The sequence below is a fragment of the Giraffa tippelskirchi genome, chromosome 4 (assembly GCF_054371585.1).
Source record: "Giraffa tippelskirchi isolate mGirTip1 chromosome 4, T2T-mGirTip1v1.2.pri, whole genome shotgun sequence".
NCBI lineage: Eukaryota > Metazoa > Chordata > Mammalia > Artiodactyla > Giraffidae > Giraffa > Giraffa tippelskirchi.
In genome coordinates, this window is record NC_137278.1 from 53,228,571 (window position 1) to 53,247,481 (window position 18,911).

General features: G+C 40.4%; 1 protein-coding gene across 1 annotated transcript in view; it reads left to right on the plus strand.

Moving 5' to 3' along the window:
- Positions 1–18,911, plus strand: part of DNAH6 (dynein axonemal heavy chain 6) — a 281,257-nt gene that overhangs the window by 153,231 nt on the left and 109,115 nt on the right. Inside the window, exons 40-45 of the mRNA XM_081596922.1 lie at positions 1,298–1,455; positions 4,941–5,072; positions 8,829–9,000; positions 9,928–10,074; positions 10,689–10,762; positions 12,786–12,940. Coding sequence (XP_081453048.1) covers positions 1,298–1,455; positions 4,941–5,072; positions 8,829–9,000; positions 9,928–10,074; positions 10,689–10,762; positions 12,786–12,940 — 838 coding nt within the window. The remainder of the gene's footprint in view (positions 1–1,297; positions 1,456–4,940; positions 5,073–8,828; positions 9,001–9,927; positions 10,075–10,688; positions 10,763–12,785; positions 12,941–18,911) is intronic.

An 18,911-nucleotide genomic window follows, 5' to 3' on the forward strand; every position in this document is an offset into this window, starting at 1 on the left:
CAGAGGCCAGAAAATGAAGTGAGGCCATGGGATTTACCTTATTTTCTTTGCAGATGTCACTGATGCCAGATACCAGCATGGGTGGAGTCACTTCCTCTGCTTAAGTTGTTCTCTTTCCTCTGTTTATCACTTTTTTTTTCCTGAATGTACATATTGACTTTCTTTAGGTTAACTATGACATTGTACAGCTCCAGTGGATTTCCCTTTGATGTAGTTTGTTGTTGTTCAATTACTCAGTCATGTCCGACTCTTTGCAACCCCATGGACTGCAGCATGCTAGGCTTCCTTGTCCTTCACTATCCCTGTTTTGACATTATAAAGGTGCTTTTGAAAATCCAGCCATGTTTTCCCTATAGAAGGTAGTGGGATGGCATTTATGTAAGGAAACTTGGAGATTTGTCTGCTTCCTAGTGTGAAAACGAAATGACCTTCTTCACTCCGTGCCCAGGCTGCGCAGTTGGTGAGGGTGGTTGGAAGTGGTTGGGGTTGAGGAAGGTCACCTGAAGTGCTGGCATCATCCCGCACCTGGACGGTGAGAGTAAGGAGTGAGTGCTGTGCTTAGAACGAACTTCATTTCCTAAGATAGAGGTTCTTAACCTAGAATTACAAAATCATATCTGGGAGAGCACTCATGCATTTTCTAAGAAGGCCTGCAACTTTCAGCATATTTTCCAAAGGGTTCAAGCAATCAGAAAGAATCCCTCAACACTGTAAATCAATTATGTATATGCTCAGTTGCTCAGTCATGTCTGACTCTTTGCGACCCCATGAACTGTAACCTGCCAGGCTCCTCTGTCCATGGGATTTCCCAGGCAAAGGTACTGGAGTGAGTTGCCATTTTGGTGAGGGACCATCTGATAATGTGGGTATCCTGGCTGAGTCTATAGCTCCCTGTCAGGGCCTGGATGGGGCCAGAGGGAAGTCTCTTCTTCTGAACTCAGGATTCCCCTAGGGCCCTCCTCACACTTAAGAGCTGAGCTCATTATGACCTACATGGTGTGCATTGAGTCCAAAGCCTTAACCTAAGCTTTGTCTTATGTTTTGAAAGTTTCAAAAGTGAAAGTCACTCATTTGTGTCCAACTCTTTGTCACCCCATGGTCATTAGCCTGCCAGGTTCCTCTGTCCATGGAATTCTCCAGGCAAGAATACTGGAGTGGGTTGCCATTCCCTTCTCCAGGGGATCTTCCCAACCCAGGAATCGAACCTGAGTCTCCTGCATTGCAAGCAGACTCTTTACCATCTGAGCCACCTTACTGAAGATAAATCATAATTCTTAAACTCATTTTCTTTCCCTAGGAGCGCCAGGGAACAAACGAGTTGTGATTTTTGTTGACGACCTAAATATGCCCAGGCTGGATCGCTATGGCTCTCAGCCTCCCATTGAATTACTTCGGCAATATCAAGATTTTGGTGGATTTTATGACAGAAACAAACTCTTTTGGAAAGATATACAGGTTACTTTAGGTTTTAAATGACTTTGTGTGTCTACATGTAAATGGTAATGAAATGTGGTGCACTCATTTGTTAAAGTTGCCATAACTAAGTACCATAGACTGGGTAACTCAAACTCTAGAAATTTATTTTCTCCCAGTTCTAGAAGAGGGAAGTCCAAGGTCAACATATCAGTAGGGTTGCTTTATTCTGTGGCTTCTCTCCTTGGTTTACAGATGGCTATGTTCTCCCTATGTCTTCTTATGATTTTCTCCTTGTGTCCATCTTTGTTCAAATCGTCTCTTCTTATAAGGAGACATCAATCATATTGGATTGAGGCCCATCCTGATCACTTCCTCTTAACTAAGTTACTTCTTTAAATACCTATCTCCAAATATAGTCAGATTGTGGATACTAGGAATTAAGGCTTCAGCACATGATTGGCCAAAAGGAGGTTCAGTTCAGTTCAGTTCAGTCACTCAGTCATGTCTGACTCTGCGACACCATGAACTGCAGCATGCCAGTCTTCCCTGTCCATCACTAACTCCCAGAGCTTGCTCAAACTCATGTCCATTGAGTCGGTGATGCCATCCAACCATCTCATCCTCTGTCCTCCCCTTCTCCTCCCACCTTCAATCTTTCCCAGCATCAGGGTCTTTTTAAATGAGTTAGTTCTTTGCATCAGGTGGCCAAAATATTGGAGTTTCAGCTTCAGCATCAGTTCTTCCTATGAACACCCAGGACTGATTTCCTTTAGGTTATACTGGTTGGATCTCCTTGCAGTCCAAGGGACTCTTAAGAGTCTTCTCCAACACCACAGTTCAAAAGCATCAATTCTTCGGCGCTCAGCTTTCTTTATAGTCCAGCTCTCACATCCATACATGACTACTGGAAAAACCATAGCTTTAACTATACAGACCTTTGTCAGCAAAGTAATGTCTCTGCTTTTTAATATGTTGTCTAGGTCGTTCATAGCTTTTCTTCAAAGGAGCAAGAGTCTTTTAATTTCATGGCTACAATCACCATCTGCAGTGATTTTGGAGCCCCAAAAAATAGTCTCTCATTGTTTCCATTGTTTTCCCATCTATTTGCCATGAAGTGATGGGACCAGATGCCATGATCTTAGTCTTCTGAAGGTTGAGTTTTAAGCCAACTTTTTCACTCTCTTCTTTCACGTTCATCAAGAGGCTCTTTAGTTCTTCTTCACTTTCTGCCGTAAGGGTGGTGTCATCTGCATATCTGAGGTTATTGATATTTCTCCCGGTAATCTTGATTCCCAGCTTGTGCTTCATCCAGCCTGGCATTTCGCATGATGTACTCTGCATGTAAGTTAAATAAACAGGGTGACAATATACAACCTTGAAGTACTCCTTTCCTGATTTGGAACCAGTCTGTTGTTCCACGTCCAGTTCTAACTGTTGCTTCCTGACTTGCATACAGATTTCTCGGGAGGCAGGTCAGGTGGTCTGGTATTCCCATCTCTTTTAGAATTTTCCACAGTTTGTTGTGATCCACACAATCAAAGGCTTTAGCGTAGTCAGTAAAGCAAAAGTAGATGTTTTTCTGGAACTCTCTTGCTTTTTCAGTGATCCAACGGATGTTGGCAATTTGATCTCTGGCTCCTCTGCCTTTTCTAAATCCACCATGAACATCTGAAAGTTCATGGTTCATGTACTGTTGAAGCCTGGCTTGGAGAATTTTGAGAATGTGATTGGCCAAAAGGAGGTAGAGACACTCAGCCCATGGCTAATGGCTTCGATGTTTCTTCTATGTGTGATCAGTTGCTCATTCGTGTCCTACTCTTTGCCACCCCATGGACTGTTGCCTGCCAGGCTCCTCTGTCCATGGGATTCTCCAGGCAAGAATACTGGGATGGGTAACCATTTCCTTCTTCAAGAGATCTTCCCAACCCGGGAATGGAACCCATGTTTCTTGCATCTCCTGCATTGGCACAAAGATTCTTTACCTCTGCACCACCTGGAGTTAAGGCTTCAGCACATGAGTGGTGGAAAGGAGGTACAGACAGACACATAAGTCAGCCCATGACATATGGCTTCAATGTTCCTATATGTAACTTCATTCAGTCTATATTGAGTTCTTTCCATGCTTGATTCATGAGATTTATAGACAAGTGTGACAGCCCTGGCCTCCTTAGCTTCAGAGAATAGAAGAGCATGTGCTTGTAATGCAGGGTTATATAATGTGGAGAGAGGCTGGAGGGAGGCAGGAGTGGGCAGTGGGTTGATGATCAGAGAATCTTTCCCAGAAGAAGTGATATCAGAACAGGATTTTGCAGGCAAGGCAGGGCAAACCAAGGAAAGGGAGCTATTTGCATCTCAAAGCAGATAGTTTGGAACACTACTTGTGGGGTGTAGAACACTGCTTGCAGGGTGTGGAATGTGGGCACCAAAGCAACAGGAGAAGCAGAGGTCAGACCAGGGGGTCATAGTGCCATGAAGAGGAATGTAGATTTATCTTCTAAGACAGGGTTCCCCAACCTCCAGGATCTAATGCCTGATGATCTGAGGTAGAGCTCATGTAATAATAATAGGAATTAAGTGCACAGTAAATGTTTTGCTCTTGAATCATCCAAAAACCATCCCCCAACATTGTAGGTGGAAAAATTGTCTTCTGCAAAACTGGTTCCTGGTGCCAGAAAGGTTGGGGACCACTGGTGTAAGTCATGGGGAGCCTCTGAGGAACGTTATAGAAAGATCCCTTTGGCTTCGGGGAAGGTGTAGACTAGAGAGGAGGCAAGATCAGAGGCTCCTGCGATATCAGATACTGACCAACTGAACATGTTATGACCAGAGGCTCACAGGAACCTAGCTCTGTTTTTCCCCTAGGAGCAATGGTTCAGGATGCATTAATTCAGTGTTCCTGGTGATTTTATAGAACATAATTACCACAAATAATAAGAATTGACTATTCTTACTATTTGTTGAATGAATGTACTTTAACCTAAGGTACAAACTCTTACAATTTTTTAAAATTTAATTTTTACATAGGAGTACTTCTACAAGGTCAGTGAGTTAGCTGAATGACCTTGAGTAACTTATTTAACCATCTGGGGCTTTGATTTTTTTTTTTCATCTATAAAATGGAGGTAACAACAGTGATCTCCTAAGGTGGTTGTGAGAATTAAGTTAGATAATGTGCAGGAAAATACAACACAATATTATCCTATGATGGTGTTGTTGTTGTTTAGTCACTAAGCCTTGTCCAACTCTTTTGCAACCTCATGGACTATGGCTCACCAGATTCCTCTGTCCATAGGATTTTCCAGGCAAGAATACTGGAGTGGGCTGTCATTTCCTTCTCCATGGGATCTTCCTGACCCAGGAATAGAAGCCAGGTCCCCTGCATTGGCAGGCGGATTCTTTACCACTGAGCTACCAGGATGTCCTGTGATAGGTCCTCCAAAATGTTGGTTGAGTCCTGCCATTGGGATGGGTAGATCTCATCTCCATCTTTGCTGGGTGACCCAAGTGGATTTCTCTCCATACAGGACGTAACAATCGTATCAGCATGTGCACCTCCAGGTGGTGGCCGCAACCCTGTGACCCCTCGCTTCATCCGGCACTTCAGCATGCTCTGCCTCCCGATGCCCTCAGAGCACAGTCTGAAACAGATTTTTCAGGTGAATGTGGATTCCAATCTGGGCACAAGGGGTAAAGAAAATTTATGTGTTCCAAGGCTCACACAATCAGCACAGCCTGTTGTGTTTCTAGGGAGCCCATCATCCTTGCCTGGTTAGAAACCAGGTAAACACAGGGGCATCTGGGCAGTAGTTGGTAGGCATTTGCATCATGACCTTCTGTGTTTATAGTCTCAGAGGTAGTCTTATAAATGAGGAAGGAGAGTCAGAACACCTCCCATACCTCTAAGGAAGGCTATATTCTGGACCCTTGACTCTCAGGAGATATCATCCCCACCTAGCCCCACCTCAGTGCTCATCTCCTCCCTGACCGCCATGTCTGTGTCCGCTTGCCCAGCAAAGGCCAGCCCCAATAACCAGCGAGTTCAAGCTCAACATGCCTAACCCAGAATTCATCACCCCTGCTGCCCCCACCCTCCCAAGAGAAACAGCCACCAGTGTTTCTTCCATCTGTACAAACTTCCCCAGGAGACCACTTCTTTGTCCTTTAAAAGGGGTAAGTAACTGTGTCTGCCCTGTAAGTGCTCGGCAGAAGTGCTCATTAAGTGCACGGCATTATTCTGAATAGAACAATGAGAGACCCTGAAGCAGCATGACCAAAGCGAGTATGTCATGCCAACTATTAATAGCAAAGATGCTTAGAGGAGACAGCTGGTGAGCCGAGTCCTGCAGGGTGAAATTGACAGAGAGGATCAGAAACACACAGGTGAATGTGGTCACAGAGGCCAGAAGTGGTAATGTGGGCATCCAGGTAGGTTAAGATAGGATAGGACACTGGTCAGGAGAAACTGGCTTTGGTGACCATCGCCCAAGAGTCAGAGAGGCAGTGATGCTGACATTAACCAGCCTCTACATTTACCAGCATCTGCCTCTCCTTCCAATGGAGCCTTCTCAGAGGAGAGAAAGGACCAGACCCAGCACATACACAACAGTTTATGGAAAGTAGTTTTCATATTGAAATAGCTTACATTCATGGGAAATTATTTTTAATAAATTTGAAGTCATTCCAATAAGCTATTTAGGATCTAAGGACAAAAGGATACATGAGAAATGCCACATTTGGAAAAACTTTTAGAGAGTACTTTAGAATAGGAGAGGATGGGAGCTTATCTCCCATAATTAAGCAGCAAGTAAAGAACGTGACAGGAAGCAGGTAACAGGGACCAATACAGGTATTAGAAGACTTTTTAATCCCCTCTCCTTTTGTTGAGTACTTTTCTGTATATACTCTAAAGTCTGAAATGAGAGATTCACAACCATGCTGTCCTAACACACCCTTATGAAGTGATCAGTGGTGAGGGAATGTCCCAAGTAACTTGTGCCTGATAATAAAGTACTGAATTTGCAAATTATTTTACATTTTAATAAATTCAAGCAAATTCAGAATTATCCCAACAACAACAACAAAAAAAGCGGCATTCTTAACTCATTCCAAAATGCTTTCTTGGGTGGGAAGAAGAAGATAGAGTCTGGACTCTTGGAAATCATATTGATCCAAACCCTCAGCCTCCTATCTCTGCCTGTGGGAATGTTACATCCACAGAAATGTGTTACTTACAGGAGCATCATGCAGCAAACATGTCACAGCTGAAAATCAGCAACAATTTCTTCTTCCTGCTGTAACTTAGAGGCTAGTATTTAAAACTCGCACTAACCAAGGCCACAATGGAAATGAAAAGCAGCAAAACTGAGATTCTGGGGACCACTAAGTTGGACTGTATTCACATGGGAACATGTGTTTTCCTCACTACCAGAACAGACTGGATATTTTATCTGTAGAAGGAAAGGACTTGGATTCCAAGCTTTCTTTTTAATCACAACCCATCTAAGCAGAGTTCAAGAGTTCACAGTCCGCCTTTCCTGTCCCTTGTGATTGTGTGGAGGAGAAGGAACTTGGGGATAAACAAGAATTGAAAAAAGCAAAATCAACAAGTAAAAGTAAATTTGTTGATGGCAACACAAATAAACTGATTTATGTTTACTATATAAAAGAAGCCTATGAGTCTACATAGTATATGTATACATATATGATACATAATATGCTTATATTTATGTTTTTAATCATCTCTTAGTTCTAAAACAATCAGTAATATCATTACTTTCTTGAGAGTCTATTTTAAGTTAGTTAAACAACACATATATGTGGGGAGAGTCCCATTAACAATGGGTCACAATTTGCACATTTTGGATTATGTACAGTTGTAGGTGAATCAAGAACCACAGTTCACACATATTTTAGTTGTTTATCTGCTGGAAATTTTTGTGCAAAAATATGCATCACTATACATTCTGAAGGTAAATTGAATAGCACACAACAAATTAAATTGATAATGTTGTCACTAAATTAGATGTAAATTCTTTTTTTCTTTTTTTTTGGCCCCTTGGCATCTGGGATCTTAGTTCCCTGACCAGGGATCAAACCCACACTCCCTGCATTGGAAATACAGAGTCTTAACCACTGGACCACCAGGGAGGTCCCTGAACTTAGCTGTAAATTCTAATTAGAAAGATATAACAGCAGTGATTAAAAGCCATGATCAACTCCATAAAACATTACTAATGTCCTCATGACAAAGCCATCTTTCCTTAAACTGTGGAAATTCTGTCTTTATCTTGTATGCATATTCTCAGTAAAACTTTTAAAAGTTGCCAAACATGTCACATTAGCCAGATCTTTGGACAGAATACCAAGCTGTGATCCTCAGTAAACTCAATAGCCACCTGATAGTTTTAATTTATGAATATCAATTTAATAGCCCTTCATTCATTCACTAAAGAAATACTTGATGAGTATCAACCATGTGCCAGATGTTAGTACATCACTTTAAACAAAACAGATGCCACCCCTGTCCTCATAGATCTTCTACCATAGAGACAGATAATACAGATAAATGAACTAACATATATGTAACTATAAATATATACTTTATATATATATAACTGTACTTGCATATATACAACTATATTTGTATGTAAAATACTATATTTGTATATATACAACTATTGTTGTTGTTCAGTCACTAAGTCATGTCCTACTATTTGCAACCCAGGAACTGCAGCACCCTAGGCTTCCCTGTCCTTCACTATCTCCTGGAGTTTGCTCAAACTCATGTCCATCGAGTCAGTGAAAGTGAAAGAGAAGTTGCTCAGTTGTGTCCAACTCTTTGCGACCCCATGGACTGTAGCCTGCCAGGCTCCTCCATCCATGAGATTTTCCAGGCATGAATACTGGAGTGGGTTGCCGTTTCCTTCTCCAGAGGATCTTCCTACTGCAGATAGGACTGCAGTAGGAGTTTGTTGTTCATCTCTTTTATAGACAGTAATTCGTATATGCTGATTCCAAGTGCCTGATTTGTGAAAAGTGTTAGTTGCTCAGTCGTGTCCAACTCTTTGCGACCCTGAACTGTAGCCCACCAGACTCCTCTGTCTCTGGAATTCTCCAGGCAAGAATACTAGGGTGGGTAGCCATTCCCTTCTCCAGGATCTTCCCAACCCAGGGATCAAACCCTGGTCTCCTGCACTGCAGGCGAATTCTTTACTGTCTGAGCCACCAGGGAAGCCCAAATGCCTAATTTACCCCTTTCCCCAGCAAAGAAGAATTTTAACACCCACATGTCCTTGCATTGGAATTTGGTTTTCTGCTATTATTAGAAAATATAACATCAGGTCTGGAGTATTTGAAAGATAAATTTTGGTTAAAAACATTCCAACCCTCTTATATTACATTTCTGGTTCTAGGCCATCTTAAACGGCTTCCTGAATGACTTCACACCAGCTGTAAAGCAAACTGCATCCAACATTGTGGAAGCCTCAGTTGAAATCTACAACAGGATGAGTGTTGATCTTCTGCCAACACCAGCCAAGTCTCATTACGTCTTTAACTTGAGGGATTTATCTAAATGTGTGCAAGGTAGTGTATGGGACTCTCGTTCCCTGGCCTTCACCCTCCTTCCATTTCCATTCACCTACATATCCCTGTGTAAAAGTGTATGTACATGGGTGTCTGAGATTTGCCTGGAAATTCCATTACAGTATCCCTGTTTTAGTCACCCTCTACCCCCACCCTTCACTGACTACTTCACAACTTTCCTCAAACCACCATCCCATTTCTCACTCCCAGCTGGTGGCCTGTCTTCTTTTTCACGGAAGGAAAAAAAAAAAAAATAGAATCAAACCAGAAGGCACTCCTCTTCCAAATCTCCCAGACACCTTGCCCCTGCCTTCTCTCCCACTGCAGTGGTTCAGCTGTCCCTGCCCCTAATGTGTGCCAACAGCCGCCATGGTACTGAACCCATCCCCTCCTGCTGACTCTAGGATTTTGCTTGTATGCATCCCCCTTCTCTTCTGCATTGTCAATGCTTCTTCTGTCAGATCATCCCTAACAGCATACAATTCTGCTATAATACCTCCCATCTTAAAAGACACAATTCTCTTGGGACTTCCCTGAATGTCCAATGGTTAAGACTCTGCCTTCCAACGCAGGGAATGTGGGTCCTATCCCTGGTCAAGGAACTAAGATTCTACATGCCACAGTGGTGTGGCCAAAATTTTTTGAAAAAGAAAATAAGCTACGAAGATATTAAAAATAATAATAATAGTTCTTTTTAGGCCCCATATCCCCCTTCTGCTACCCTCCTCATTTGCTCTGATAATGTGTCCCCAGTTTTGCTTTCAAAAAATGAGGTCACAATGATTATATGTATATATCCACTGGGGAACTACCCATTTCCTTTAGTGTGGAATAAAGTTGAACTTAGGGATTTTCTCATTAATTAAACTATCACTAGATATTACACAATTGTAGAGTTTTTCTTTTCTCCCTTTCTGAAAAAAACAGGTATTCTTCAGTGTGACCCAGGAATAATAAGAGAAGAAATACAGATCTTCAGACTCTTCTGCCATGAATGTCAAAGAGTCTTCCATGATCGTTTGATTAATAATGAAGATAAGCACTATTTCCATGCTATTTTGACAGAAATGGCCAGTAAATATCAATCTTTATATCAGTCTATCCTTCTTTATTTAGTTAGGTTTTTTTCAGGGGTTATTTTTATTGTTTTAGCAGAAAAACAATTTGTTTTCTAATCCTAGCCATTAGATGACCAAGGAGACACAATTTGGTTTCTAAAATGAGCAAAATAAATTGTAATCATTCATTAGTAAAAGTTTTTTTCTTCAATGACCCACATACATAACAACATGTGAAATATTATGAAAATCATTTTATTGAAATTCAGGAAGGATTAATATTCCTAATTCAGTATAGAATTTTAAGTAGAGGAGGGAAAGTAGAAAACAAACAGCATTTTGTCAGGTAAGAAGCCAAGATACTTCTAAAGTATTTATTTATTAATAGGTACTCATATCTGTTATTTAATAAAAATGATTATTAATAGTAAATATTCTTAATCTTAAATTCAAGAGATTATCGATCAAACCAAAGTGGTATGATATTAACATGGGCTTTCTCTCAGTTTCATGTGTATTAATTAGGCTTATAGGTAAAGTATCAGGGGTAGTTATTCTGTATATTTTACCATTAATACCCTGCATTCAAGCTAATCATTATATTAAAAATTGATTTTATTTTTTGAATAGACAAACATTTTGGAATTGCTATAGGCCTGGAATATTTTTTGACTAGGCCCATCATATTTGGAGATTTCATTAAGGTAAGTGTGTTGTAGTGACTTGACTACATTTGAAGTTTATAAAACATTTTCTGTTTTCTAGTTCAAGTTCATATTCTACAGGAGCTTTGCACATGTGAAGATTCAAGACCTAGACTGGGAGGTGGGGGGTGGCCAGCAAACTATGGTCCATAGTCCAAATCTACTCACCACTTATTTTTTTAAATGAAGTTCTATAGGAGCATAAGACCCATTTGACCCTGTCGTATTTATCTGGTTGCTTTCTAATGACCAGGCAGACTGAAGTACTAGCAACAGATACTATATGACCTCCAAAGCCTAAAATATTTACTATATGGCTCTTGAGAGAAAAAGATTGCTGACTTCTTATCTAATTGCATTCATTTTGATAATAGTGAATCAGAGACTGAATTATCAAGTATTCCATTTGAAAGGAAGCAAAGAAGTTTAGTCTGTTAACTCAGGACTGGAATTCTCTTACCGTATTCCATGTAGCTCTTCAGACTCTGCTCAGATATTTCCAGTGATGAGAAGCTAATTAGTTAGCAGTTCTGCCTTCTTCACTTCAGGGTAGCTCTAATTAGTAGCAAAATTTTCCTTTTACTAAGTGCCTCAGTCCTGAGTGTTCATTGGAAGGACTGATGTTGAAGCTGAAACTCCAATACTTTGGCCACTGATGCGGAGAGCTGACTCATTTGAAAAGACCCTGATGCTGGGAAAGATTGAGGGCAGGAGGAGAAGGGAATGACAGAGGATGAGATGGTTGGATGGCATCACCGACTCGATGGACATGAGTTTGGGTAAACTCCGAGAGTTGGTAACGGACAGGGAGGCCTGGCATGCTGCAGTTCATGGGGTCGCAAAGAGTCAGACACGACTAAGCGACTGAACTGAACTGAAGTGCCTCAGGTCTGTCCCCCCTAATAACATGTAGGCCCTAATTTTACCTTCTAGACCTACCTAGAATACACTTCTTATAGGTGAATAACATTATTCTAGGTTAAAAGACTTCTATCTAACTAACTACCGTACCTATGTTGGCAGGCAGCCATCTTGTTTTACCAAGCTGACTCTTGCGTGGGCACACACAACACTACTAGTGTCTCTGAGAAAGCAAGGGTTATGTCTGTTTAGTTCAACCTAAATCCTCAGTTTCCTACACAGAGCTGCAGCAGTGGCTCTCAACCAGTGGTGTTTAAACAAATGAATGGATTCATCTTTATATTATATTTATGCAACATCTCACCACTCTGGTAACCCTAGACAACAAAAAATGGTAATAATAAACAATTTATTCTATGAACTATATCTATTTAATGTTTCTTTTTAAAAGTTTAAAGTTTATTTTCAGGTGGTGATTAAATGTCTTGTGTGTTTCTAATGGTGGTATTATCAAATGGGAAAATGAAGCAAAGCAAAAAGAGCAGTTGGACTCTTCTGCCATTGCCTATGTGTCTTTTAGTCAAAGGTTTCAAAAGAAAATGTCCCCAGGGCAGTTGCTATGGCAAAGACAATAAATTATCAATAGGTCCAAACAGGAACTCAGTGCCCTATAGTTTGTACCGAATATCATTCTCAATGATTTATTTAAACAAATGACTAGTATGTAAAAACTACATATAGTTCTGGCATGATTTTTTTAATAAAACAGTCTGCCAAACCTAATTTTCAACCATTTCGCTTTTCTGATATCAACAGCCTAGGAGCAAAAGTATGAAACCAGAGTTAAGTTAAATGAGAGAGAAGTGAGAAAAAATTTTAAATTATTTCTGAACTTTTGTGTGAATTTTATTGCAAAGATCATTTGAAATTCCAATGTCTCACTTGAAAAGGTTGAATAAAATGAATTTTTCTGTTAACCATGAATATCTGAGTTGCTTTAATCCCATTTCCTTCGTTTTACAGCCCTGCTAGCATATATAAGCAAATGATTAAATCGAAATAGAAATAAAAATAATGGCCCCTCCTAAGGTTATGTATATTATATATGTTTATACATCAGAATTGATCCAACTTGGTTCTTATCCAATAAATCATTTTCTAGTTTGGAGCAGATAGATCTGACCGGATTTATGATGACATGCCTGATATGGAGAAAATCGCAAATGTTCTACAGGACTACCTTGATGATTATAACCTTATAAACCCCAAAGAAGTAAAGTTGGTGTTCTTCCAGGATGCTATAGAGCATGTTTCAAGGTAAAGTGCCATCAAGTACCCAATAATGCATTGATCTATTTTCTTTTATATTAAAAGGTAAGGATTAAGTTATACAAACTCTTTAAATTGACTGCTAGATGGACAAAGGTCTATTACCCAATCTTGCTATAACTTAAAAGTTATTTTTGATATCTTTAAAATATGTATGGCATGAACTTTGTATGCAATCTCAGAGGTCATTATTTTTGCAAAATATTAATAGATTGTTTTTATTTTGAAAATGTCCTGTCTCATTACAAAACAATTTTTAAAATCTAAATGTGGTTTACAGAAATATACAGAATAGCCAGGCTGATTTAACATGCATGCCTAAAGAAATAGGAGATTTTGCTTTGTTTGTAACAAAACAAGTCAAATGCAAGGACCATAGATTCCATCTGCTTATGAGTCTGACTCATACCCACTGAAGGTATCCTGTGAGGGTCATCCCTGATGTCTAGGTACCTCGAGTCTGAATATCTGCAGTCCTTGGGGCACACACAACTTTTTGAAGTGGCTCTTGTCCGGTTGAACAATTCTGAAATTGTAAATATGTGTTAAAAAATGTTAAAATGACAAGGTTATACTGTGTAGCACAGGGACTTATATTCAATATCCTGTGACAAACCATAATGGAAAAGAATACAAAAAAGAATATATATGTGTGTGTATAACTGAGTCACTTTGCTCTATAGAAGAAATTAACACAAAACTGTCAATCAACTATACTTCAATAAAAAAAATTTTTAAGTGTTGGAATGACCCTTCAAAGGTAAGTTAAGATCTGCTCCCCATAACTTCTGATACTCACTCCATCTTCTGGAGCAGTATTAACGATACCAATGGCACTGAGTGTGAATATAAACCATGATATAGAATATCTCATTTAACTCTGGTAACACTTGTCTGTAGCTCAATATCATGATCTTTCTAAATATAAGGCTCAGAGAATGTTCCAATGGTCTGATGCTATATAATAATCCACTGTAATACTTAGTAGCTTCATTTTTTTTCATTATTTCTCATGGGTCCCAGCCATTCTCCCCTGGGATCTCTCACACAATTGCAGTCAGACAGCACCTAGAACACCTGGCCCATCTCGGCCTCCATGTGGACTCCACTGTCTCTGCGTGGGCAGCATGAGAGTGTCGGGACTTCTTACACGGTAACTCGGGGCTCCAAAGGCTTGTGCCCCAAGAGACTACCAGGCTGAAGGCAAATGGCCTTTCACAGAACAGCCTTGGAAGTTACTCAGCATTGCTTCTGCCATACTCTATCAGGCCAAAGATTCATACAGGTTCACAAGACAGGATCAGAGACTCTACCTCTTCATAGAGTCAAAGCAAGTAGAATCAGAAACATTACTGCAGCCAGTTTTGGATAATATTGTGTGCCACAGAGAGATGAAGTCAGTTGTCCCAAGCCCTCTTGCTGGTGAGTGGCAGGCTGAGGATCATAAGCAGTGTTTCAGGTTTCCCAGGTGGTTCAGTGGAAGAGAACCTGCCTGCCAATGCAGGAGGAGGGTTGGGAAGATCCCCTGGAGAAGGAAATGGCAACTGGCAAGAAGGAAATGGCCCATTCCAGTATTCTTGCCTGGAGAATACCATGGACAGAGGAGCCTGGCCAGCTCTAGTACATAGGATGCAGAGAGTCAGACACAATTTAGTGACTGAACAACAACAGCCTCTAGCTGGCCAGTGACAGGCTATAGGGATCATATCCAGTGCTTAGATTCTAGCTTCACTGGTAGATGCCTCGGCCCAAAATGGATCCACTCTTTTTCATAACAGTTCCTCCAAATACTTGAAAATCATTACCAAGCTCCTCTTAGCTTTGCGTTCTCCAGGCACAATTATCCCAGATCTTTCACTGTTTCCTGTTAGCAATTATTTCCAGTCTTCAACATACTGAGCCCTTCATCATTTTTCAATGTTTCACTTAACATGTGATACCAGATTTGATGTAGTATTCTGTGGAATAAGCTGTGCAAAATGTGTGTGAGGGCAAGATTTCCCATAGGCTACTACCATGGAAAACAACAATTCCTTTGTTTGTTTCCCTTGTCAACTATATTTTAGTGTTAGACCTTATTAAGATTGACAAATCTCCAGAATTTTTTTTTCTATAACTATAAGCAAGCCAAGTCTTTTGTGCTTCCCATACTTCTGCTATTTAATTAACTCTAATTCAAAGATTTATGTTCATTACAGCTCAAGGGTTGTAAAATACAACAGTTTATCATTGGGTTGTCAAGATACCACTTGTTTCCCATCTGCCCCCTGCCAAAATACCCACACACTTTCTCCCAACAACTTTTATTCCCATGGCTCAGGCAGTCCCTGAGCCTGAAAGAAAATAAATTAACAGCAGAATCCTGGTCTGAGAAACTTCCTGAAGAATAGACTAGACGATAGGAAAAGTCAGCTTAATTATATTTATAACCTCTCTTATTTTCATGAATGGGAATCACCAGGCTACTTAAAGTTTGCTTAAATTATTACAGAAGGGAATTAAAAACCATTTGTAGAATGGGGGAGATTTGGTTTTCTGGCAAAAAGGACTGCCATGTGAATCATGATGTAGATGTTTTCTCTAGAGAGGATCGGTAGTTAGGAATTAGAGGAAATAAGAGCCTTCAAACACTTACTGCTGATTAGCAATGAACAGGGATTCCATGGTGGGAAGCAGTTTGGGGGCAAATAGCAAATATTCAGTAATATAACAGATAGTACATTTCCATTTGTTAACATTCTAGGCTTTTGTTGCATTGAATAACTGAATAAAAGCTATGTCAACTCAGAAAAAATTAGAAATGACTTCAGAGCCTGTGCTTTCAAAGAGCAGTTTGCATCAGACAATTTATATGTTACACGCCCCCAAAGTTGTCATCACACTCCAAGGATGGTCAAATGGCTCTCTCTATAAAGCCATTAACCGGACTTCCCTGGCAGTCCAGCATGCTTAAGACTCCAGGCATCCACTGCAGGGAGCATAGGTTTGATTCCTGGTCTGGGAACTAAGATTCCTAATGCTGTGTGTCATAGCCAAAAAATTTTTTTAAGTAATAATAAAATTAATGACTAATTAGGAAATGTATCTCTTACCTCTACAGTAGAGAAAATGTAACTTTGGGGGATTCTCAATGGAGGGAGGTTTTTATCCATTGATATGTAAGTTGACAGAAAAAAATAACACTAAGAAGTAGATGGACAAGCCATTTGTTTCCTCAATCTCAAATAGAAGTAACAAATTACGATAATGTAAATGAAAAAGGGAAAGAGTAACATAAATAGTGCAAGATATTAATAATATTCAATATTTATCCACTGTAGCAACCTGATGCATTATGGGAAAAAAATAACAAAACATTGGGACATATCCATTGAACCCTCAATTTTATACTCTCAGATGTAACTGAGAAAATATAAGCAAACAGATGATCTGAAGTGTCTTCTGTTAGATGTATGTTGTGATAGAGACATAGCAGTGGAGATCGTACCTGTGGGTCTTAGTTGGTTTTGGGGAGGAATTAGCAAAGGATCTGTCCACTGGGAAAAAAAAAAAAAGCACAGTGTGAGAGTTGTGAATTAAGTTTTATCTGGAGAAAAGTGAGGACCGTATCCCCAGAGACAGCCTCTCAGATAAGTCCAAGGAACTGCTCCAGAGAGGTAGGGGGGAGGTCAGTATGCATGTGATTTTAGTGAAGGGGGATACATGCAGTCAGGCACACATTTTGACAGAAGGCTGCTGCTAGTCACAAGGAGCAGATGTCTCCTTTAATGATTTTAGTGCTCTTCTAGATATGAGAAGATATAAGAAATTGAGTTCATAAAATCTCCTGAAAATGGATATCTGAAGGCCTGTGCTACCAGTTTTTCTCAGAGCACAGAGTGCCTCATTCCTGATTGTAGTGGAAATTTCTAATAATGTACTTTCACAGCCTTGAGAAATTCCACAGAAATAGCACCTGGAAAAACAGCATATATTAAGAAACTGTGTTAATGATTATCTTTCATGTTTTTCTTAAGAATAATCTCCTTGTTACAAACCCCAAGGCCAGACCCAGAAGGGAGTATGACTGGGAGCAAGGACTTTGGAACCACTGGGTCAGCATTAGGTATGAACACTGCCTACGCACTTGCTGATTGTTCCTGAGACTATCCCAGAAGGGTACGAGCTGGGGTATAAACAAGGAGATCTGGACTATGTCGATGTAGTGTCTTGGGAAAGACAGATCAAAGAAAGTTTTGTAGTCTGCAATTATAAATAAAAGCTGGACTCACAGTGGACTCTGCACCTCAGTCCAATAGAGGCTGTAGGTTCCCTGACCCATTGCACCAGATTTTGTGTTCTGTTTTCATTCTCATCGTTCACTCCCGGACCTTTAGGGCAACATCTGATCTCCACCCTGAACTCCTTTCAGGGTGTGTTGAAGGTCAGCAATTGCAATGACAAGTGACTGCATTATTGTAGAACCAGATGGCAAGTATCAGTTTTTAGCTGGCAGTTCCTAAGAAAAGGAGCCACACCTTTTTTTTTTTTTTTGTAAATAGCCAGATGGTAAATATTTTAGGCTCTGCTACAGTCCCTGTCACACCTATTCAACTCTACCATTGTAACTAGCATGAGAATGTCCATAAAGCATTATTTATCCAAACAATCACAAAACAAAATGTGGTGTAGAGTTTAAGTCCATTTTTGTGAACACACACATACAAGTCAACAGACATAAATTTGTTTATGAAGCACGTACTATAAGCCATGAAATTAAAAGAGGCTTGCTCCTTGGAAGAAAAGCTATGACCAACCTACACAGCATGTTAAAAAGCAGAAACATCACTTTGCCAACAAAGGTCTGTATAGTCAAAGCTATGATTTTTCCAGTAGTCACGTACAGATGTGAGAGCTGGACCATAAAGAATGCTGAGCGCCAAAGAATTGGTGCTTTCAAACTGTGATGCTGGAGAAGACTCTTGAGAGTCCCTTGGACAGCAGGGAGATCAAACCAGTCCATCCTAAAGGAAATCAACCCTCAATATTCATTGGGAGGACTGATGCTGAAGCTCCAATAATTTGGCCACCTAATGTGAAGAGCCAACTCATTTGAAAAGACCCTAATGCTGGGAATGACTGAGGGCAGGAGGAAAACCGGGTGACAGAGAAGGAGATGGCTGGATGGCATTATCGACTCAAAGGATATGAATTTGAGCAAACTCTAGGAGATGGTGAAGGACAGGGAAGCCTGGCGTGCTGCAGTTCATGGGATCACAAAAAGTCAGACACGACTTAGCAACTGAACAACAACACCTATGAGCTGCACACTACTCCCATGGAGAGCAGGACAGCATCCGGACCCTCATGATGCAGTGTACACACGGTAAAGGGTTAGCAGTGCTTTTTTCCTATCAGTTACAATGATCATATTTTACTTTCTTAATCAAAAAAGTAATAAAGCCATTATCCTTCTCAAATATTTGAACCTTTTTTTTTTTTTGGTTATCAGCATTATGAATTAGAAATAGATAAAGAAGATAGAGGATAGAAAGATGCTTTCCTTAAAAAACAGAGATTGAGAGGGAGAAATTAAACCTGCTTTTACATTTCTCTCATGATTTCCTGGGCTTTCCCCAATAGCTCAGCAGTAAAGAATCTACCTGCAATGCAGGAGACTCAGGCTCAATCCCTGGGTCAGGAAGATCGCCTGGAGGAGGAAATAGCAACTCACTCCACTATTCTTGCCTGGAGAATCCCATGGACAGAGGAGCCTGGTGGGCTTACAGTCCAAAGGATCACAGAGTCAGACTAGACTAAACACACAACTACATTTCATGATTTTCTAGTTTCTAATGACCCAGTTGGGGCTTCCCTGGTGGCTCAGATGGTAAAGAATCTGCCTGCAATGAAGGAGACCTGAGTTCAATCCCTAGGTTGGGAAGATCCCCTGGAGAAAGGAATGGCAAACCACTCTAGT